This window comes from Kogia breviceps, chromosome 6 (genome assembly GCF_026419965.1).
Source record: "Kogia breviceps isolate mKogBre1 chromosome 6, mKogBre1 haplotype 1, whole genome shotgun sequence".
Lineage (NCBI taxonomy): Eukaryota > Metazoa > Chordata > Mammalia > Artiodactyla > Physeteridae > Kogia > Kogia breviceps.
In genome coordinates this window covers 1,255,001-1,278,546 of record NC_081315.1, presented here as the reverse complement: position 1 = coordinate 1,278,546, position 23,546 = coordinate 1,255,001, and the positions used below count along the sequence as shown (strand labels likewise).

Below are 23,546 nucleotides of genomic sequence, written 5' to 3'. Positions count from 1 at the left end.
TCATTTGGCCAATCTGAACAAAGACACATAAATTCTATACTGTTAAGCCGCAGAATAGAGGAAATATAGTTAAATAAGCATATTTTAAATATAATAGGCAGTACGGCTTCGCTCTTGAGAGCATGGGCTCTGGAGTTCAGCTCCCAAAACTGAAGCCTTCGCTCTACACTTAGTTGCTATGTGACCTTGGCTGGGTACTTAGCTTTTCCATATTTTATAATCTGTAAAATGGGCAAAATAACAGGATTAACCTTTTATGATTTTTGTGAGGATCAATGGAATATATAAAGAGCAATGACTGTGTAACGTGTAATTTTTAAAAAATTGTTATTGGAGCATAGTTGCTTCACAGTGTTGTGTTAGCCTCTGCTGTACAGCAAAGTGAATCAGCTCTACGTATACATACAGCCCCTGTTTTGGATTTTCTTCCCATTTAGGTCACCACAGAGCACTGTGTAGTGTTCCCTTTGCTATACAGTAGGTTCTCCTTAGTGGTCTATTTTATTTAGAGTATCAATAGTGTATATATGTCAATCCCAATCTCCCAATTCCTTCCACCACCACCCCGCTTCCCCCCTTGATATCCATACGATTTGTTCTCTATGTCTGCATCTCTATTTCTACTTTGCCAGTAAGTTAATTTGTACCATTTTTCTTTTTTTTCTTTTTTTTCTTTTTTTTTTTTTTTTTTTTTTTTGCGGTACGCGGGCCTCTCACTGCTGTGGCCTCTCTCGTTGCGGAGCACAGGCTCTGGATGCGCAGGCTCAGCGGCCATGGCTCACGGGCCCAGCCGCTCCGCGGCACGTGGGATCCTCCCGGACCGGGGCACGAACCCGTGTCCCCTGCATCGGCAGGCGGGCTCTCAACCACTGCGCCACCAGGGAAACCCCTGTACCATTTTTCTATATTCCACGTGTAAATGATATCATATGATATTTGTTTTTTTCTTTCTGACTTACTTCACTCTGTGTGACAGTCTCTAGGTCCATCCACGTCTGTGCAAATGGCATTACTTTATTCCTCTTTATGGCTGAATAATATTCCATTGGATGTGTGTATCACATCTTCTTTATCCACTCATCTGTCGATGGACACTTAGGTGGCTTCTATGTCCTGGCTGTTGTGAATAGTGCTGCAATGAACATTGGGGTGCATGCATCCTTTCGAATTACAGTTTTCTCTGGATGTAAGCCCAGGAGTGGGCTTGCTGGGTCGTATGGCAGTTCTAATTTTAGTTTTTTAAGGAGCCTCCATACTGTTCTCCATAGTGGCTGCATCAATTTGCATTCCCACCAACACATAATTTATTAAAATTTATTTTCATTATAAGGCAAAGTATGGATGACCATTCTGGTGCCCAAATGGAGATTTAAAACTTTTACTCTGTGTCTGGGTTGTCTTCTGTTAAACCGAAGTGTAAGCCAGCGAGCACTGCTGGATAACTGTCATCTTGTTAAGTTTATTACCTTCCCCAGCAAGCCCAGGCTCCGCGACGACACATGCCGAATGAGGCCTTCTGAAGATGCATGTCTGTTTGTTGGTAGAGTTTCACACCACCCTCAGGTTCGATCTTTCACGGGGTAGATTTAATTGACAGGGTTTTAGTTAGTGTGAACTAGAAATAGCCTGTTTTGCAGGGTTGGTTTATTTTCGTGGAAGGAAGCTGGGTGTCGGACAATTGTGTTTACAAGTGAATTTATTTCTTTGGTTTAGTCCTCAGCAGCTCTCCTATCTTCAGTTTTTAAATTCCCATGTGAGAACGAAAATTTTGTCTACAATACCAGACTTGTTTGTTAAACATAAAAGAACATAAATCCTCCGTGGGTCCGCAGGGGTGTGATAGAGAAAGGGAGCGCTCATTATAAACCACTTAGCGCTGTGTGTACCGTATCATGTTTCCTTGAGAAAGTGATGTTTGATTGGCCCCTAAAACAGGTTTAGTAAATCCCTTATATACTGATGTGAGCAACTCTACACGTGGGAAATGAATACCTGAGAGTGTGTTATAGGATTACGTGTCTCCAGAAGAGTCACCTGGGCATGTGTAGATTTCTGAATCTGAGGATGATTCTGTTTTGTAATTTCACTTGTATGGGTCGAACGTTGCTGGGCTTTATTTTCTCCCATTCATTGGCTGAGGCCTGCAGATAGTCTTTTATCATTGTTTTCTCTCTTCCTTTTCTTCTTGATGTTTTGAGCCGTGTTGTAGTGTGTCAGCCGACCGACTTACGCAATGAGTCCCGTATTCTCTACGTGGCATTCTATGAGAAAAAAGAAAAATTTCAAAGTATTGGGCAAGATAATTGGATCGAATGCTTTAGTCTTTTTCCAACCACACTCTATAAACAGGTTAGAGGAAAATATGGAATCAAGTGGCCGTGGTTTTTGTTTTGTTTTGTTTCCATTTTGAAGGTTAGGAGGCAGCCGTGAGGCATGGTAATATGTCCCAGGTAGATGGTCAGTGGGTCTGTTTTAGACCGACTTGAATATGATTTAAATATAAGAATGCTGTTTTTAGCAAGAGGATTTACTGTTTTGATTCACAAAATTAATGTGGAATAATTGGATGAAACAGCATTATATTATCATAATGACACTGCTTTTGAAAAAAAATCCTAAAATGCCAAATTTACTATGAAACAATTAGTAGTATAACTTAAATTCTGCTTCTGAAAGGCAAAGAACAGAGCACTTTTTAGATGTTCATTTCATTTAACTTCATGGAATGTAAAACTATGTAGGTCTTTAAAACACGATGATAAATTTATGTACGCACCAGACTTGTATGAGCTTGTGAGAATTAATTACCAGCTATCTAACTGCAAATCCAAAAATTGTTATAAAGATTAGGGTTACGGGCTTTTTTTTTTTTTTTTTTTTTTTATGGCGTCAAATTCAGTAGCAAATCTTCATGAAACAAGTAATAATCTACTTGTCACTCTTCTCTTATCTGCAGGACAGTGATTTTTGTCTCAGGATACAAGTTAGATGTGGCAAAGTTTAAGACTTATTTGTTCCTTAATACATTAACACTGACAATCTAGATATTTCCGAATGTGCTTAAAAACTCCTTTTGTTTTTATTATTTTTTTTTCTAAATTGTGTGCTGTTGTGAGTTGCTGAATTGAGGCCAGTAAGATCTTTCTTTTTCTTTTTATATTTTAATTTTTTAAAAATATTTTTGGCTGCGCTGGGTCTTCGTTGTGGCGCGCGGGCTTCTCGTTGCGGTGGCTTCTCTTGTTGCGGAGCACAGACTCTAAGCACACAGGCTTCTGTAGTTGTGGCATGCGGGCTCAGTAGTTGTGGCTCATGAGCTCTAGAGAGCAGGCTCAGCAGTTGCGGCGCACGGGCTTAGTTGCTCCACGGCATGTGGGATCTTCCCGGACCAGGGCTCGAACCCGTGTCCCCTGCATCGGCAGGCGGACTCTCAACCACTGTGCCACCAGGGAAGCCCCTATAAACACCTTTTAAATACTTATAAAGAGCTTACACATCGGATTAACATACACGGTGTTTGTTTTGTTTTTTTTCTTTTTTTTTTGGCCATGCCTGTGGCATGCGGGATCTTAGTTCCCAGACCTGGGATTGAACCTGTGCCCCCTGTAGTGGAAGCACAGAGTCTTAACCACTGGACAGCCAGGGAAGTCCCTGGTGTTTCTTTTTTTAACAGAAATCAAAAGGAAATTATGTGTAATAAAATAGTTATGGGAGTTGTTAGTTTTAGATTCCTTGCAAATGGTATTCTTTTTCTCTTGAGATCTTTCTATTAGAAAGATTATAATAGTTGTTTTGAAAATGGTCTGGAGGAGGGAATAAGTTAGGAGTTTGGGATTAGCAGATACACACCGCTATATATAAAATAACCAACAAGAACCTGCTGCAGAGCACAGGGAACTCTACTCAGTACTCTGTAATGACCTATATGGGAAAAGAATCTGAAAAAGAACATATATATGTTTAACTGGGTCACTTTGCTGTGTACCCGAAACTAACACAACATTGTAAGTCAAATTTACTTCAATTTTTAAAAATTAGAAAATAAAATTTTTTTTAAGTGATCTGAAGAAAGTGTTTGACACTATGTGTTCACCCAACCAGTTTATTGAAAATGACTTCATAATTACCAGGCCCACAGGATGCTTCTTGGCTTTCATCTTCTTTGGTCTTTCTCTGGCAGTGACAGCGGGCCCACTTCTGCTTGGGTGGACACTCTCCCCCCCTCTTTCCTTCGTTCTGTGCCATCCTGCTTCCCTGAGGGCTCCTTTTCAGGGTGTTTTTGTTAAAAGGGCTTTCTTTCCGTCCACACTTGAGATGCTGTTGTTTCCCGGGGTCCTCAGATGTGTTGTGACCCAGCGTCTATGCCGCTGCCTCGTTGAAACCTCCTGTAGCTGCCCCAGAGCAAGCAAGGGAAGCAAACTCAGGTGCCCACGTGGGCAAGTGATGGAAATCAATGAAGATCTGGCTATTAAGGAAAAAAAAAAAAATAAAGCCGCATAGGAAACAGACAAGGATTTTTAAAAACTGGAAGGAGGGTGTCTCATCTAAAGCCCTTTGCACGTGGCCCAGCCTCAGTTTCCGTGAAGGAGTGAAGGCCATGCTGACCTCGTGCAGTAAACACTGTCTGTGCCTGGCACCCAGCTGCTCGGGTGAGGCCATGCGGAGGACAGAGGCCCCTCCTCTCCTGAGCTGACGCCAGTTCTGCAGATCTGAGTAACACCGGGGCTAATAATATTTAGTACGACCAGATGTTCAAATTTGTTTTAAAAGGGCCTGAAATCCAGATTTTTCTGTGAAATTTGACTTTTTAAAATGTTGATTTACAGACAGGGAAAGACAAATATCATATGATATCACTTATATGTGGAATCTGAAAAAAATAGTATAAATGAACATATTTACAAAACAGAAATAGACTCAGAGACATAACAAACTTATGGTTACCAAAGGGGAAAGGGGGGGAAGGGAGGAGGGTGGGAGGTAAATTAAGAGTTTGGAATTAACATATACACGCTACTATATAAAAAATACATAGACAGTAAGGACCTACTGTACAGCCCCGGGAACTATATTCAGTATATCTTGTAATGACCTATAACGGAAGAGAATCTGAAAACATATATATATATATATATATGCGTATGTATAACTGAATCACTTTGCTGTACACCTGAAACTAATACGACATCACAAATTAACTATAGTTCAATAAAAAATAATAATAAAATACAGGTCGCACCAAAAAACTGAACTGATTCATTCAATGTCGACACGCATTTTAAAGAAGGGTAGGATCTCTTCAAACTGTGCTTACCGATTGAGAACATTGCCCTCCACACTACTTTTCTAACATCCGACTCTGAAGTGCCGAGGCCTTCGTACCTACACCTGTCCTCCCAGCTCGAGCCGCACCCCCTGTTCACCGGGGGCCACCCCGGGCCCCTGGTCTCCTCTGTTCCGTCCTCGCTAGAATGCATTTCCGTTCTCCCCGCCCCCCCGGTCCGTCGTCGGGACGCACCGACGGCGCGGAGGCTCCTCTGGAAGCTGACCCTCGCCTCGCTGTCTCGGGTTCCCCTCGCCTTGCCGGCGACCCGCGCCGCCCGTCTCCCTAAGCGCCCTCATTCGAGCGCTCAGCAGTGTTTAACGGGCCCTGAGCCCACAGAGGCTACGGTTTCCTCTCCGCATCCTGGGAATCCAGCCCCGCGCTTCGTGCCGAGACAGTGCTTCACAGACACTCGTGGGAGGCCCGAGCAGGCCTGAACTCGGCTGTCTGCAGACTAGTCCTGAGGGGAACCCGCATCGGATCGCTTCACCCCCCAAACCCGGAACACGCGTACTCCGTGAAAAGCAACTTTGTCCCACCTGTAGACAATCTCGATATAAAAATTACCCTCTGGTTTAAAACGCCAGTTGTCAACGCTCATACCGCGTGATGTCTGACATAAGCACTCAGCCTGTTCTACCCAAATCCTCCGCCCCCCGCCCCGCTCCGGGTGCCCCTTCGCAGCAAGACTCCTGGGAGGGTCACGCCTGCTGCCTCGCACCCTTGTAGTTTATCACGCAGGCTCGCCGCGCGATCAGGCAGAAGCTTGCTCTCCTCTGGTGTCTGAGTTTCCTGACTGGTTGCTTTCACACTCGCAGGGCCACCTGAAAGTAGGTGCCGGGTGTGAGCGAAGGGGTGCTGGGCAGAGAGGAAGGGCAAACGCTTCAGTGGGAGCTCTGTGCCAGCCACGTGTAGGCGCCGCACGTGTGCTGCCCCGCCCCCCCCTTCCGTAAAACATCCCCGTGAGTCAGGCAGGTAGCCTTCTCCTCATTCGAAGGACGAGAAAAACGAGGCTGCAGCAGGTGAAGCTCCACGCCGTGGGAGAGCCCCGGCTGCTGCTCGAGGACAAAGATGCATAAGTACAATTGGCTCATTATGCACTTTGTCCTTTTTCATGCGTTGTTTTCTTCTGTAAATTCCATACTGTACAAAGTACATTAATTTTAGTTGCCTGGTATCTACCGAATCTAGACTTTTTAAAAACTCCACCAGTTGTTTTCATCCATGTCAGACCTCCCTTAAGAAAAGTTTGGCAATGTCCTCTTTGCTATTGTGAAACGCAATTCATAACGGCGATCATCTATTTATACGTGCAGTTGCTTAAAAAATAAATATAGTGGCCTACACGCTCCGTAAAGCTGAAATAATAACAGTAATTTATATTAAAATACACATGCACCGTTACAAGAAACGGAAAATGAAGTAGTCAGATGTTTGTATCTTTTAAGCAGCAGACTCAGACTAAATGGGTATGTTTTCTGGTTTCACCGTGATGCAAAGAGTATAAGCAATGTTCCTGTTAGCGATGTGATTTTCCAAAGTAGTGGCTGTTGTTCCAAAGTATAGAAACTTCCTTCGACTTAACGTGATGGTTCTCTTTGTAGAAAATTTGGCTTAAACTAAATCTGCAAAACACGTTTGTGTTTCTGTGTGTGACAGTATTCTGTTCCAGACTCAGGTGGACAATAGCAGAAACGTTGCCTACGTGAGTGTCCAGCGAACTGTTTGAAAGGCCTGGAGTGCGTGGAGCACGCACCCATTTGGGGGACTGGCCCTTGTTGGGCGTCCACGGACCTTGCCCTCTTCACACCCCCCCCCCACTGAGACCCCGTAAAATGCCTCTACGCATTTCTCACAATTCTCTTAAGGGGCGGCCCTGCTCTGCATAAGTGCCACTGATGGAAGCTTCCAAACCCAAGTTAACATTGGTGAGAGAAGTATTAATCATTCATTCCATGGCTTTAAGATCCTGTATGTAGCACAGTGTAAACCAGAAGTGTGTAAGAATTGATTCCTTTCTTCAAGGGTTTAACAGCCTAGCTAACAAGATGGATCAGTTGCGTAGACGAAGTTAAAAGTCTGTGTTTATCAGGAAGAGAGAGATGGCGGTGAGCGGAGAACAGCCGGAAAGGTCTCACAGAGGCAGCGCAGCACAGAGCGAGCTGTGGAGGACGTGTCTATAAAAAAAGTGGCTCTAGAAAAGCTTGGAACACAGATGAGGAAAGGGAGCCAACGAGCCTGACTGGGGTGAAGGAGTGACCCCCGGAAAGTGGTGGGCAGTGATCATGGAAATTAAGTTGGAGCAGAACTGTCATATCCAAATGGAGAGTAAACTGAGTAATTCATGAATGTCAGATATGGTCGCTCTGTGCAAAATATTTAAGTTTTGACATGCCTCTTTAAATGAATTTGGAGTTCGCTACCAGTAAAACCGGAGGGCTTAGAATAGAAGACTTGTATTTCTTCAATTGGGAATGCATTTTCAGCTGTGCCTCCTCTTTGGAAGATTTTATTCTATTTATGCAGTTAAATTTGGGACGAACTCACAGCTGTAGTCCGCAGGGACTCACTGTCTCCATGGACATGGACTTTGAATCCCTAAAATAACAGACCATGGTTTGATGTCTCTTTTGTCTTGGTCTCTTGCAGGTATGATTTTGTAGAGGTTGAGGAACCCAGCGATGGAGCCGTATTAGGGCGCTGGTGTGGGTCTGGCCCTGTGCCGGGAAAGCAGATTTCTAAAGGCAATCAGATCAGGATACGGTTTGTGTCTGATGAATATTTTCCTTCGGAACCCGGGTTCTGCATCCACTATAACATTGTCATGCCAGTAAGTACCACTCAGAGATGCCCTTATATGTTTCTGCATTGGTTGTTTGGTCACTTCTTTTTCTCCTTTTCAACAAGAGATTTAGGAAAAACACGAACCAAAAACCTTTCCTTAGCTTGATTTTTTTTTTTCATAAATGTCACTGTGGTTATCACTGTAACTATAATTTATTCGCTGTAGATTATTAGCGTCTCTATCACCTTAAAAGTCCACGCTTTTATGTGATGTTTTAATTTTCCCCCCGTTAAGATGCCATCTTTCCTTTCTGTACACACCAAAAAGTTGATTTTTTTAGATGTGTCACTTTATCTATTTCGGGGGGAAAGGTAAACTTATTAACTACTCTTTTCAAATCAGTGTTTTAGTAAAATATATTTTTAAAAGTAGTTCTCTCAGTTTTCCTACTTATCTTAATATCTGTCCTGATTAAATAATATTATGGCCTCTGTACCCCAAAGAGGAAGTTTCGAAATTCTCACAGGGATTAAGGAAATCTATTTTTATGTGTATTGCAATTGTTTATTCCCTTTATTTTATGTATTATTTCAAACATTTTTGTATCTGTTTGTTGTGCTGCAACAAAAATATTGAAAACCTTCTGGCTGTTTATCACATTCTGCTTGTAATGGTAATTCAGAACTACTTATACAAATATGGTGTCACCTAGCATACTTTTCAAATATGTTGAGTATCACCATTTAAAAGAATATAAAATTGATATCATTAATGATTTTGACAGATTTAGCAAATCAGTATGCACACTGGGAACGTCAGATGGTGTGGGCTACATGCATGAATTAACACGTATATTCTAACCAAGTATAAAAAGAATGCATCCAGCACACTAACGATTCACGAGGCCAATTAGAAAATATGGGATCAATATTTAACTTTATATATTATTATATAATTATTATAATTACAATTAGAATATATATAATTATAATTATGATAATTATATACATTAATGTACACATTATAATTATATATTAACATATACATATTAATAATTATGCATTCATATATTATATATTATTATAATGTTATGTTTTATTATATAATAATTTTTAAACATTGTGAATAATTATTATTATTCATATTGTAACATTAATCAGGAATTTCCCTTTTTTGATTGCCCAAACTCAATTCCATGGAATAGTATTTAAGCAACTGACTAAATTATGAAATTTAAGTATTGTTTGAGATACAGCTGAAAAGAAACAGTGTAAACTGAAGTTGGAAAAATGTTTATTTATTTATTTATTTATTTATTTAAACAGTATCATTTACTGTGTACAACTGCAGTTAAGGGAGGTACCTCTAAAATATGCTGTGAATTTACATTGTGAATCTTGATCAGTTTCCTGATATAGATTATTTGAGATATCTGTTTCTCTATTCCATTATGAAATACTTTGCACAGTATAGATTCTCTACCATGTCCTTTGTTAATTTCCAAAATTTTTCTTAATTTAAACATTTTTATTTAAATTTAATAATTTCACCTAGAAAAGTGTTAATACTAGACAAGGATGAACTTAGTTAAAAACCTTTTGATACTGTGACTATTTGTTTGAACGAAGCCACTAAGAATCTGTTTATCACCCTTTCACAGTATGCTACTTCACAGAATTTATGAGTTTAATATTTGTTTTAAGCCTAAAACGCCCTTGGGAGCCATGGCTACACTTTCACAAAGTTATACAGTCCATATTTTCCAGTTTGGATTTAGCATATCTAATGTTCTTAAATACTTAAATATGAAGCAATCAAATTTTACTGTAAAACATAATGGTAGGTCTTGTATCATAGCGGAGGTTTGATTTATCCCAGACCTGTGACAAAAATAAACTTGAAACTGAGAAGCTATTTGTACAGTATTTTAAATGAACTAGTGTCTTCACGTTATATTAATATCAATCTGTTATCATCCCACAGAATACGACATGAAAGCAAAAACATATATATGCTGACACCAAGTGTTGCCTTCCTCTGATTTTATGATCTCATAGGTTGTCTGGTTGTATAACCCACAGAGTGGTGTGGAAGAAATAAAATATGTAAAGACAAAAACACAGGAAATGTACAGTGCCTCGCTTAGTTCTGGCCCCATTATAGTTTTTCAATAAGTAGTTGACCACTGAGTTGACCATACAACTCAGTCACCCCAGCTTAACTAACAGCGGATTCACTGACACTTGTGTTTCCATATGTATGTGTGTGTCAGATTCCTGAGCCTGGAGATGAGATAAAGACCCATAAGGATCTGCTGTAAGTACCACCCATCCTCTGTACTGGGAAAGACCCTGCCCCCTGGGTTTGACCTGTTACCAGGGATTCACTGTGACTAAGACCAGAAACTGCATCTGGGAGACTTTGGGTGAAGAGGGTATTTCTGTTTGCATCATCAAAATTAAGTTCAGTACACTTTTAGATCGTAACTGAAATAGTTGGATAAATTGTCAATATGGACTTTGGATTGACACTCTCCTGGGCTCTGTTGAACGTGTGTTTCTTGGTAACTAACTTCTTGGTAACTAGTTGCCCTGTGATGGCTGCCTGGGGAGACGGTTTGCATTATGCTTAGGAAACCATCAGGCTGGGGCCAGAAGAAGCAAGAGAAGAGGACAGTAGCTTCCTGCCTTGCTTAACACGTGTGACCTGGTGATTTTAATCTTGCCAGATGGCTTTCTGGAGTGATCATTGATACACGAATTGTACCGTCTCACAAGCTTTGGCTCTTCAGGGTGTGGGTTTACTTTGACAGTTTCCCCGCCATCCCCTCACTCACCCTTTGCCCCGATCCCACGTAGCCGTGGCTCCCTGTGTGCGGCCCACACTCATTCGGCTCTCAACAACTGCCCCCAGTTGGTGAGTGATTTTGCTCTCTAGCCTCGCAGAGTGTTCTGAATTATCAGGGTACTTTGCTCAAGGGCACCCCTCCCTGCCTGACCCTCTCCCCCAGCATCCCTGCCAGCAGGGCATCATCCATCAGTCCTACCTGTGCACCAGCGAAGGAGAGCTTCAGGGAAGACAGCTTGCCTTTTGGAGGGGAGGCTTTAAAGCTCTGCGGCATTCGCTCAGGGGCAAGTAAAGTGCCCCTCCAAGCCCCTGGATCCTCGCTCACACTTTTTTTCTTTTTTCCCAGAGATGAACGTTATAATTAACACACCCAGCTCCCCAGAGGCCGTGGTCTCCCTGACTGCAAAGCCCCTGCTGCACAGTAGGACTGAGGGGCCACTGGCCCGATGGCGTCTTAATTTTGTAACGATAAAATGCTATTCAGCCCAGGCCCTGAGCGGACTGTGTACTTCCTGCCTTGAGGTTTGTCTCTGCGCAGCTGTTCAGTGTTACCTCATCTGCCATCGCCCCTGGGGGGGTGTGAACCCCCCATAGAGCTATGTCACTTACTGTATGTGACAGAGTAGTGATGACTCATCAACCAGAAGACTGAAGAATCGCGGTAGTGACAAGACATACTCTTCCGGTCCTGGTGTCTTAGGCTGTATTGCCAAGGATACATTCTTGTCCTCCTTAAAGGAAGAATGGAGCGGGAATCTTTTCTTTTCTTTCTTTCTTTTTCTTTTTCTTGTTGTTGTTGTTGGGGACTGGAACCACCCCCCCGGGGTAAAGAAATTAGTGCCTACTTATGATGTCATATGTATTTATGGGTCTAATCAGCCTTACCTGCTTTTTCATAATGATCAGAACGAATATTTTGCATCCATCGACACATAGAAAAAAAATGTTGAGTTTAATCGCATTTTTTTTTTCTGGACAATTATAGAGAAAGTTTATTTTAATATCCTTTATATTTTACAAATAAGAGAGTGAACTCCGCAGCCCTCTTTGGGAGCTTGGATGAATATTTATTCCAGTCAACCTTTAAGACTCTGTGGTTCTGATAACCATACGTCTTAGAAGGAGAGTTTTAATGCATTAGTTAAAATTCTCAGAAAGAGTTTCTGTTACACGTGTTGCCATTAAAAATTGGGTTCGCCTTTGAAAGATGATTTACCCACTCTTTTTTCCCTCCACCAGTGAATGAGAGAGCGTATAGTTAAACAAGGGATCCCTTACTCTTTCGGACAAAGTGATGCTGATCTAATATAGTTCATATGTGTTTTATATAGAGATATGCTTTCCTTTGTAATATTATGTTTTCAGTACCATTTTCTTGATTCCCAGGTACCTTAGACTAAGACATGAATAACATTTATCTTTCCATTTTGCTCTTTTAAGTTGATATTATAGACTGTTAGTTTAGAAAAAAAAAACGTAGCATAGGATGTTTACCTGAAATTAGAGCTAGTTCTTCGTAGCTTTTAAAAAAATAGTACCAGATTGACTACATTAATTAAAACTTATAGAATGTTCATGCTGTTTTCAAGAATTATTTATGGAAATGTATATTCCCCAGTCATGCTCCATTAATACATAATGGAAAAGAAATCCAGGCAAACGGATGCCAAACAATATATATCCAGCTTTCTGATGGGGCATAAGGAGTTAATAATGTCTTTGATTTTTGTTTCCTTTATGCTAGAAGAGGAAAAAAAGGCCTGGTAGATTAGCAGTGAGAGATTGTTTGGGAAGAAATGAAGCAAAACTGAAATAAAACAGTGCAAGCCTGTTTCTGTTTGGAGGCCACACACAGTGAGCGCCAGCGCACATTTCAGATCTCTTAGAAAGAAAAGAAAATTTCTTGTTTAATTTTGGAGTAATTTATAATAGAGTATGTATGTTTCACTCTGGGTACTGTAGCATAAGCACCATTATTTTAAAACGTTAAGAAACCTACAAAGGCTGAAAAGTAACATCTTTTCTCATATCAAAAAACGTTGTTAAAAGTGTTTTATATTTTTAAAAATCTCAGCCTTAATGTAAAATATACTGCATATTTTTGTCAGACAGTTACTTCACAAAGCCATACCTATTTTTGAAATAAACTGCCCAAATCCAGATCTGATATTTTTAGTGGTTTTATTCTTTATATAGAGAACTCTTCTTCTTGAGTATAGTATTACTTGTAATCCGTAATTTTTAAATGGTTATGAGATTTAAGGATTTTCTTTTTCGCCAAACTGGTGAACATTTTGAAGGGTGATTAAACTACTGCCGCTTTCTTTCAGGATAGTTTTATTGACTATTATATTTTAAAAGAGCTTTAATCTAAGCTTTCTGATCAGAGGTAGTAACAATATTTTGAACAATTTTTTTGCTCTCATTTTCCGTTTAATGACTGGCTCAGTTTAGATGAAAAGAAATAGATGGTAGCGCTACCATACCACCCGACTCCGTGTATTTTGATCTTCTTTACTTTATTGCCTGAAAAGGGGCGAGTGCGGGGTTGAATGAACTGAAGGCTCCTTTAATACCCAACAGTCCCGTGCGGCTCACTTCAAGTCACGTCCACATTTGTTCTGTTATTTGTATGATTTTAATGTTTCTGTTTTTAAATATCCAAAATTATGTTTTTAATCTTTTAACATTTTTAATTGACATACAGTTGATTTACAATGTTGTGTTAATTACTGCTCTACAGCAAAGTGATTCCGTTACACACACATGTATATGTATATGTTTAATATATCCTTTTCCATTATGGTTTATCATGGAATATTGAATCTAGTTCCCTGTGTTGCTTTTTCAATATGTATAATCGCTGGCACCTGTTGGATATCACATATTTTTTTATTCTTATTAGTAAAATCATGCCTGGAGAGGAAACTATGAGAGAGCGAGAGAGAGAGGGAGAGGGAGGGGGTAAGTATGGCGGCCACCTTGTGAGCCCACCGTGTGTTCTCCTGAGCGGCCTTTCCCTGTGAAGCGCGCGTGGCGAGAGAAGGGGCGGCCGTGCAGGGGCTCCCATGGGGCGGGCTCAGAGGACGCTGGACGCCCGAGGTGCCACTAAGGAATGCATGACCGATTGCCAAAGAGTTATTAATTATGCAGGATGCAGAGAACAAAGCAGCGCAGTGAACATTGGCTCCGGGGCAGAAAGGACGGGGCTTTCCTTCCCTTCTGGATATGCCAGTAGGTTTATACTGTTACTATCTTGTCAAGGAATGTCTTACCAGAAGGCCAGATTTGCTTTTATGTTCAGGTTAGGAAAAACGCCAGCTAACTCTCAAACAAGGCATCAAATTCATTGGTTCACTTTCTTTGGGAAAAGAGCAGCGGGCCTGGAATAAAAATACTTATTAGAACAATATCCTAACACGAATGCCTTAGGACAACAAATGTCAGAATGTATTCGGGATTTTTAAAAATCGTCCATCTTCGTAACAAACTGCATTGCATTCCTGTGTTATTGCATCAAACCGATTTGAGCAAGGAAAAACTTCGGTTTAAACCTTTCCGAATAGAATTCTATCTACCTTAAGAGAGAATTAACAGAAAAATGTGTTCTTAGAATTTTTTCTGTAGTAGAGAATAGAAGAAGTATTTCAAGTATTGTATGTCTATACTGGAGTCTGAAACACGGAATGAGTGGATTTTTATTAAAATATACAATGTACTTGTATATTTGTGCAGGGAGTCTTGAGGTGACAGTATTTTCTTGCATCAAAGAAATTATACAATTGCTGCAGAGACTAAACTCTTACTTGCCTAAGAGCTGTTAAATATATTTTTCTACCCACCCTCTACTCCATGGACACAGAGCTCCCTTTCACGTGAAGGGCACGGGCTGTCTTCCATTTCTGCTGATTCTTTTTGTTCCATTTAATTCCTAGCTATCTAAGAAGGAATTTCACAGATAGAATGATTTGTAGTTGGAAAGAAAAAGGCAGTTGTTACAACTGCGGGGATGGTAAAAGGCAGGCAGGTCATTTTAAGTCGATGTGCAAGTGGGCTGTAAATTAGAATTTAGGTGAATTAAAAGTTTGAAGTTTGATTCATATTTTGCATCGAAAGCCACAAAGTTTTGGAAGCTTAGGGTTAATACAGCAACCTAAACTCAATGGAGAGAACTGCTCTCTAGAAATAAGTTTGTCACAATTTAAAATGATAAAAGAAATACTTGTTCTTCAATATCCGCCTCCATGTTCCTGTTAATTCTTTCAACATTTGTTGAATATGTGATGAGATATTTTGTTATGGGAAAATTCAGAGGTGTATATGGTATTGCCCTGTGTTTCTAAGAACCTCGCTTGTTCTGGAGAAGAGATACATACTGTATACCTGTACAAATACGGTGTGTCAGTGTGTCCTATAAGTGGTTTGGAAAGATTTTGAGAAGGAAGAGAGGCGATTGTTGAGAGCAGAGGATGTCATAACTCGTAGATTAAAGAGAAAAAAACTAAACAAGCAAACAAAAACCCTGGGAGTTACCTAGTATAAATTCGATAACAACTGTATGATAAATACCTCTCAAGAGCTCATTAAAATGTATGTTTTCAGATGTCAGATGATAATTCTGTAGTTCTGGAGTGGTGCCCCGTTACCTGCATTTCCATCAAATGTGCGCTTATATATTATGCTCCAAGACGCTCTCACATTGAATTAGGGGGAAGAAATTTCTCTAAACTATAAACTGAGCAGGACACAGAGAGTTTCACTAACGATGCTGGGGAAATATTTTTTATATTCAAAGTAGGATGAATATTTTATGGAACAGATGGGAGACTCTGCTTGTGTGCTTAATAGCTAACATGCCCGTGCGTTCTCTGTTTTTCAGGACTGCAGAAAAGAGTGGGACTTACTTTTAGATGGATAGATTTCAGATCTTTTTTCAAATTATTCCAATGAGAATTTTAATCTACTTTTGTATGATTTCAGTTTGTAGTACCTGCATTTATTGTGACGACTTTTCTAAGCTGTAGATTAGAGCCTGTCAATTCTGTCAGCTGTCAGTGTCTGTTCCCCGTGGAACTAGGTAGGATACGTGACCACCTGGCGTGGTTTCTTGCTCGACGCTGGCTTGTCTGGTAATCCGCAGGTGGCCCAGGTCCCGCACCGAGGCACCGTTCCAGACGACGCATTCTCTCGTTGCTGATTGCGGTGGGCGTGATGGGCCACTGTCAGTAAAACAAGACAGTTCCAGCCATCAAGAAGTGGCCCCTCATTCTCCTCGCTCTATTTTTTTTAACACGTCATTTTAATTTTTGTCAGCATCACACTTGCGCATAGCTTTGAAAGGCAGCTCTTTTTCTTAGGCGAGTTACAGGCTTAGCAGCTGCCCCTGCTGCCCCCTTCCCCTGCCCCGACTCTTGCCCTTTGGTGGCAGGTACTTCTGGTTCTTTTAACTGATGCTCTTACAAGTGACCTTCAGACCTTCAGGTCAAAAAGGCTTTGGTCGCAACCTCTGGCTTCTTGGGTTCTAAGAATTGTCTGTGGACGCCATTGACGTCACGCTCTGGGAGGTGAGACCTTCACTCTTTTTCACCCTCCTGCCTTCACAGACCCCTTCCCGTCCATCCGCCCATCCTCCGTTAGATCCTGGTAACATCAAGATCCGAGTGCACCCCGTGCATCCTGGTGGCCACGCAGCCATGTCGCACAGCTGAGCCATGAAGTATGCTGTGACTACGTCGCTCTCCCGCCCTCTGTTTTGTTTGATTCTCCCTCGAGGTGTGTCATTGTGCGCTTAGCTGAGCTCTCCTCGTATCTAGCACTGATTCATCCCCCAGTCATCCCTCAGATCGTGTGACTCTCCGCCCAGTGCAGTCCGACGCATTAGGCTTCCTAATCATTTCATCTTCGGGGAGAGACCCCTGCAGAAACAGTCGGTCTGCTTCCCTCTGGGCTGGTTGCCCTTTACCTGGCACGCAGCCGTCATCCCCGGGGTCTCCCTCCGCCCCCGCCCTGAGCATGTCCCCTTCGTGCTTGTCTTGAATTAGATCCCTTGTTGGTACCATCTTGTTTGTGTCTTCCTCTCTCCTAGTTGACTTCCTTATTTGGGAAGGGAGTAAAACCCGCACGAATTCACTGAGAAAAAGGAGTTATCACGGAGAGAGACTTTTGTGACCCCGCATAACTGAAAATGCCTTGATTTAACCTCAAACGTGAATTCTCAGCTCAGTCTAGAATGTGAGTCGACCCCTTCGAAGGTGACTGGACATTCTGTGCATGTGATGGGCTGGCCGATGAGGGTGTTTACTGTCTCGTGAGTAAAGGCGGGGCCGTTCCTTGAAAACCCCCAGGTTCTCCTCGCCTCTCAGCTGAGGGTGTAATCCTGGCTCCCAGCTCTACGGACTCGGAGCTGAGAGCCAACAGCGTTAAGCATAAAGGTTTTCATTCAGCCTCCTCCCCACCCCACATTCAGAATAACGTCGCTGCTCCCTTCTACGCTTGGGTCCCCCGGGCCATAAATGCTCAGTTTTACCCTGTTCAGGGTACAAGTCCGAGCAGGGAATATGTCCCTCTCGGCCCCAGTGGGGAAGCCTTTCTGGGGTGTCTGACGGCTTTACGATCTGCACCCCGTCCCCCTGTATGCAGCCTCCCTGTGGTTACCACGTCCATAGGTACCTGACGCCCCCCGTGCCAGAGCTTTTGCGTGGCTCTTCTGTGTCAATCAGGTTGCTTTTGGCTTTGTCTCCTGCAGGTCCACCGATGCAAGGACTACACATCTACCTGCGTGTTGGTTTCCGAATGTGACCGCAGTAGGCTCCTTTCCAATTTTCTCTGGCCTTAACGATCATGCATTTAAAAAATACCTTTGGAACAGAGCTGAAATCACCATGTTTTCATTTTTTTCTTTTATTTATATAGCAATGTCCTTATTAAGGACTAAGTTGTTACTTGCTTAAGAAAATACTCAGGAACTCAGCACACTATGGAGGACACACTGTGTGCCAGGTGCCGTGCTCTGTAATTGGCTGTCAGGAATTGTTACCAAACACAAGCGTTTGGGCCCAATGCACGGTGAGACGAAACAAACCGAAACGTGGGTGTTTGGAGCAGAGAGATATTTCTTGCAGGGCCCCGCATGGAGACGGGTGGCTGGTGCCCCCAGAGTCCCCGAACTCCCCCCAGGGCTTCAGCAAAGCATTTTAAAGGCGGGTCAGGGAGGGGCGTGGTTGGTTGTTGCAGACTTCCTGGTAGCGGCACCCTTTGTTCTTGCAGCTGGCCGTGGAGGTCAGGTCATGATGTTTCTATAAACCTCCAACAAGATGAATGTTATTCTCTGTTCTGCAACTTTTTGTCTCAGATGAATGAAAAGTGTTATACCCTTAAAGGTCAGAGCCTTGAGAATGGGCTGTCCTGTATATTTCAGGGCCTGGGCAACATTCTTAACTTGTAGCAAAAGCAACAAAATACAAAGATTAAAGTAAAAGAAACAGATCCAATATGGAGTCAGATATCTTCTTCCCTATTACAGAATGACTCTCGGTTATCCTCCCAGGCCAGATAAAATAAGCCTGTATAGAAGTCGCTTTGCGTGATTATGCTAATATTATGTTTACCTTTCTAAAGTTGGACGGACAGAGAGGACCTGTTCAGCTATTGAACTTTTACTGAACTATGTTTCCGTATTAGTGTCCTGTCTAGTAGTAACCACTAGGACACCAGCCATGATTCATTCTTTTTCTTTTTTTAATTGGAACATAATTGCTTTACAATGTTGTGTTAGTGTCTGCTGTACAACGAAGTGAATCAGCTCTACCTATATACATATCCCCTCCCTCGTGGACCTCCGTTCCCCCACCATCACCCCCAGCTAGGTTACCACAGAGCACCGGGCTGACCCTCTGGTGCTATACGGCAGGTTCCCACTAGCTGTCTGTTTTACACGTGGTAGTGGATATACGTCAATCCTAATTGCCCAATTCGTCCTAAATAGACATTTCTCCAAAGAACACATACAGATGGCCAAGAGGCACATGAAAGGATGCTTAACATCACTAATCATTGGAGAAATGCAAATCAAAACTGCAGTGAGGTATCACCCCACACCGGTCAGAATGGCCATCATCAAAAAATCTACAAACACTAAATGCTGGAGAGGGTGTGGAGAAAAGGGAACCCTCTTGCCCTGTTGGTGGGAGTGTAAGTTGGTGCAGCCACTATGGAGAACAGTATGGAGGTTCCTTAAAATCTAAAAATAGAACTACCATATGACCCAGCAATCCCACTATTGGGCCTATACCCTGAGTAAACCATCATTCAGAAGGACACCTGTACCCCAGTGTTCATTGCAGCACTATTTACAATAGCCAGGACATGGAAGCAACCTAAATGTCCAACGAGAGATGAATGGATAAAGAAGACGTGGTTCGTTCTTCATACGTGTCAGTTTTAACCAAACAGCTCGTAGGAGCCATACATTTGAGAAAATGCTATCATTGAGAAGAGTTTTCAAATATTCACTTATTTGAGTTATGCTATTAAAGTATGTCAATGCTTCAAACATTAAACCCAGAACTTTAAAATTTTTACCTATTCCTTTAACTAAGATGACATACTTGTATTGTTATTTATTGAAGATTACTTTAAAACCACATGAACCTGATTTTATATATCATATAACCTTCCATTTTTACATCCTCTGACAGTCTTAGAACAAAACTGAAGGGTCGGTGTGATTAGTGTTATGGACTTCTGAAGAGGCCGATTTTTTTTTTAATTGAAGTATAGTTGATTTACAATGTCATGCTAGTTTCAGGTGTACAGCACAGTGATGCAGTTATGTGTGTGTGTGTGCGTGTGCGTGTGTGCGTGTGTATTCTTTTTCAGATTCTTTTCTCTTATTCTTATAAAATATCAAGTGTAGTTCCCTGTGCAGAAGTTAATTTTTGAAAGTCAAGCATATTTTAAACATTTTGGAAAGGAGGTCCTCAAGGATGTCATCTTGGAAGTAGTTGAATCAGGCAGAAGAGAATGAGCACGTGTTGACGGCTTGATGGGCGCTTTTTTTTTTTTTTTTTTGCGTTACTCGGGCCTCTCACTGTTGCGGCCTCTCCCGCTGCGGAGCACAGGCTCCGGACGCGCAGGCGCAGCGGCCACGGCTCACGGGCCCAGCCGCTCCGCGGCACGTGGGATCCTCCCGGACCGGGGCGCGAACCCGCGTCCCCCGCATCGGCAGGCGGACTCGCAACCACTGCGCCATCAGGGAAGCCCGATGGGTGCTTTTATGTCATTGAATCCCCATATACTGCGGTATTACCACCATTTTACAGATTATGACTCAGAGAAGTGAGGATGTTAAGTAGGGTTTTCCTCACTCTAGTTAAAGCCAGGCTGCTTCTGTGCTGGTTTGGAAGATGTATTAGGAAGATCACTGAGGAGGGAAAAAGCAAACGTTTCCTGTTAAAACACCTAAGTTTTGTTTCTGCTGATTGCGATGTCATGGCTTGTTTAGGAACTTTGAGAAGCTGGTGAACGAAATTAGAATTTGCCAATGTTGTAAAAATGATGGCGGTAATCAATATTGAGGGTTATTGTACTTTCTCCACACACTTACCTTTAAAGTGCAAACAAAACATATAAGCTCCTTTAAAAGTCACTTTCCAAGTAAAGGCAATGTTACAAAAATAAAAGGTAAAGATACCGATGGAGTTAATAACTTCACTTATCCATCAAATTCAATTGCTATTGAAAAATTACAGTTGCCTGTAAGTACCCTAGCAATCTTTTCAGCCCCAAAGAATTTCATCATGAAGGAAACTTTGAAGGCTAAAATTGATACAAAGAAATAGGAAAATAAAGTTGGAAAACAGGCAAAACAAGGTGAACGAGACTCCACTGAAAGTCTCCTATGAAGCACCTACTCAGCGAATCCCACTGAAATAAAAAAGACCCAGAGCATTTTTAGTTTGAAATTTTGCAATTTGTGCACAGTGTCTGAAATATAGCAGACATTTGGTAAGATTTGAAATGAGTGAAAGAGGAAACGCTCATGTAAGCACTAATGTGCATAGGGCATATGCCATTTCACAGCTGTCTGCCGGGTGGCTACTTGGAGGCCGCTAAAGGCCCGGTGAACAGAGAGGAAATCCAGGCACCTGAATGTCTTGGTGTCTTGACCCCAGAACAGAGGTCCTGCATCTGCCTAGGTGTTCCCACTTTAGAGAAGTGAGTCCGTTTTTAAATGCTAACGGGAAAGAATATGAAGAAGAATGAATACATGTGCCTAACTGAATCACTTTGCTGTACAACAGGAATTAACACAACATTGTAAATCAGCTATACTTCAGTAAGATAAATGGAAGTACACACTGGACACACTGCTATATGTAAAATGGGACCTGCTGTATAGCAGGGAGACCTCAGCTCAACATTCTGTTATAGGCTAAATGAGAAAATAATTGGAAAAAGAAGAGATACATATATATGTATGACTGAATCACTTTGCTGTGCACCTGAAACTAACACAACATTGTGAATCACCTCTACTCCAATATAACATAAGTTTCTTTAAAAAGTTAAGTCAGCTTTTGTTTTAGTGTGAGTGAAACTAACACTATTTACTTTAGTGGAAGTACAACTTCCACTATTACGGAAATAGCTGCCTCGTACCTTTGCCTGTGTTTTTCCCCTGCAGGTAGTTTTTCAAAAGCTGGATTAAGGCTGTCATCTGCCTTAAAATCCTATATGAACTATACTCCCAAAGCATGTTTGTTTAAGAAAGCTCAGGTGTCTATTAAAAACTTTCATTTTTTCCCTTTGGGAGAATAATAGCAAAGGCATTGAAGTGGCAATTATCTTAAGACTCTAAAATAAAATCTGAGATAGGAATAGGAAGTGAGCGTGGATAGCTCCAGGTCAGCCCGTGCGAGTGTCTTAATACCGTCTCTGAAATTGTGCTTTTAAATTTCACACGGTCGCTAAAGAGGAAATGCCTTTTTCCAGAAGAATAACATTCTGATACAGCTTGAAAAAAGAAGGCATTTTCCCGCCGGGCATAAGTTAATGAAATAGCATTAAGTATAATTAGTCGTTTTAGGAGAAGACATGTGAAATACACAGAGTTGTTCCAGAAACAGAAAGACACTGCATGCCAGAACTTGACTTCCCGTGCTTGAGAGAGGCAGTGCGAAAATACATGACACATCTTTTGGATGAGATTCTTTAGAAGTCATCTCAAACATTCTGACAGAAATGTTTTCCTTTCTTTCTGGATATGATGAGTGATGCTTTGTGGTATTCTAATCCCATTACTGGTAAAAGTAATACAAAGAACTCCCCGATCCAGCCAGGCCTGCAGTGTTTTGTTTTAAAGTCGGGGGATCCCTTTCAGACTCGGTCTTCTGCAGGGAACTGACTTCGCCCTGAATTTAATGTTGCCATGCTGCTCAGTCACCTCGTGGAACTCCAGAAAAGTTTCATATTTTGTGACTCGATGTCAGGAAGGGTACGTTTGACTGAAGTCTATAATGGTGATGATACTGGTTGAGAATTGTCCGTTCCTACTGCGTATTTAAATCGGTCTCCCCAAATCTTGGAATCATGCTTTTCGTTTATCCTCAGGTGATGTTTTCTCTTCCGATGGAATTCCTTGTTACATAAAAAGCCCTCACTGTCGCCCCTGCTCCATAAATGGTGCACACGCTGTGGCACATTCCACGCTCGAGCGGTGTAAGGCAATTTCGCTCTTGGAAAGCGCCGTCTTGGACCTTCCGTTGGGGCCCTCGTGCACCTGGTTTTCACTTCTTTATATCGTGAGGTGCGGCACTTTAGCTTAAGTAAGAGGGTTCAGTCATTTGACTTGAAGGTAAATGGAATTTTGTATTTTAACTGTAATTTTGTATCAAGCTGATTTTAAAAACTCCAGTCTACCAACATGAATAACCGTAGTACGAACCATTTCTGTAACATCTGCTACTGTACTGGATTCTTGATCTATGTCATCTCATTTCTTTCTTTTGGGTGAGCACCACAGCTTGATCTATCTTAGTCCCCCAGCCAGGGGTGGAGGCCAGGCCCCGGCAGTGAAAGCACCGAGCCCTAACCACTGGACCACCAGGGAATTCCCTCATTTATTCTTTATAATAACGATGGGAAATGATTCCCATTTTACCTGTGAGGAAGCAGGCCCAGAAAGAATGCAGCTTGCCTAAGGTTCAGACCAAATAAACAGGAAAAAATGATAGTCAAACCGTGAATTTCAACCCTAGTACGTGATATCCCCTAATCAACTTTCGCTCAATAAGAACTTTTTTAACATTTTATTTTGAGATAATTGTAAATTGACATTCATCTGTAAGAAAGGTCCTGTACACACTTCACCTGGTTTTCCCCAAGGGTAGCTTCGTGCGTGACCGTACATAGAACGATATCACAACTTAGCAAGTGACGCTGTTACAGCCCACCAACCTCAAGAAGAAATTTTTGACTGAAAATACACAACACCGTAGTAGATATTACATGAAGGTGCTATATGAAAAGACCTTTAGAAATAAAAGCTAAAAGGACATTTGATTAACAGACAGTGTTTTAAATGGCTCAATCAAG

The 23,546-nt window shown here is 41.8% G+C and overlaps 1 protein-coding gene across 12 annotated transcripts in view; it reads left to right on the top strand.

The window, feature by feature from the left end:
- Positions 1-23,546, top strand: part of PDGFC (platelet derived growth factor C) — a 374,883-nt gene that overhangs the window by 155,045 nt on the left and 196,292 nt on the right. For all 12 annotated transcript variants that reach the window (XM_067035424.1, XM_067035423.1, XM_067035422.1 and 9 more), the window contains one exon: positions 7,970-8,150. In XM_067035424.1, coding sequence (XP_066891525.1) covers positions 7,970-8,150 — 181 coding nt within the window. The remainder of the gene's footprint in view (positions 1-7,969; positions 8,151-23,546) is intronic.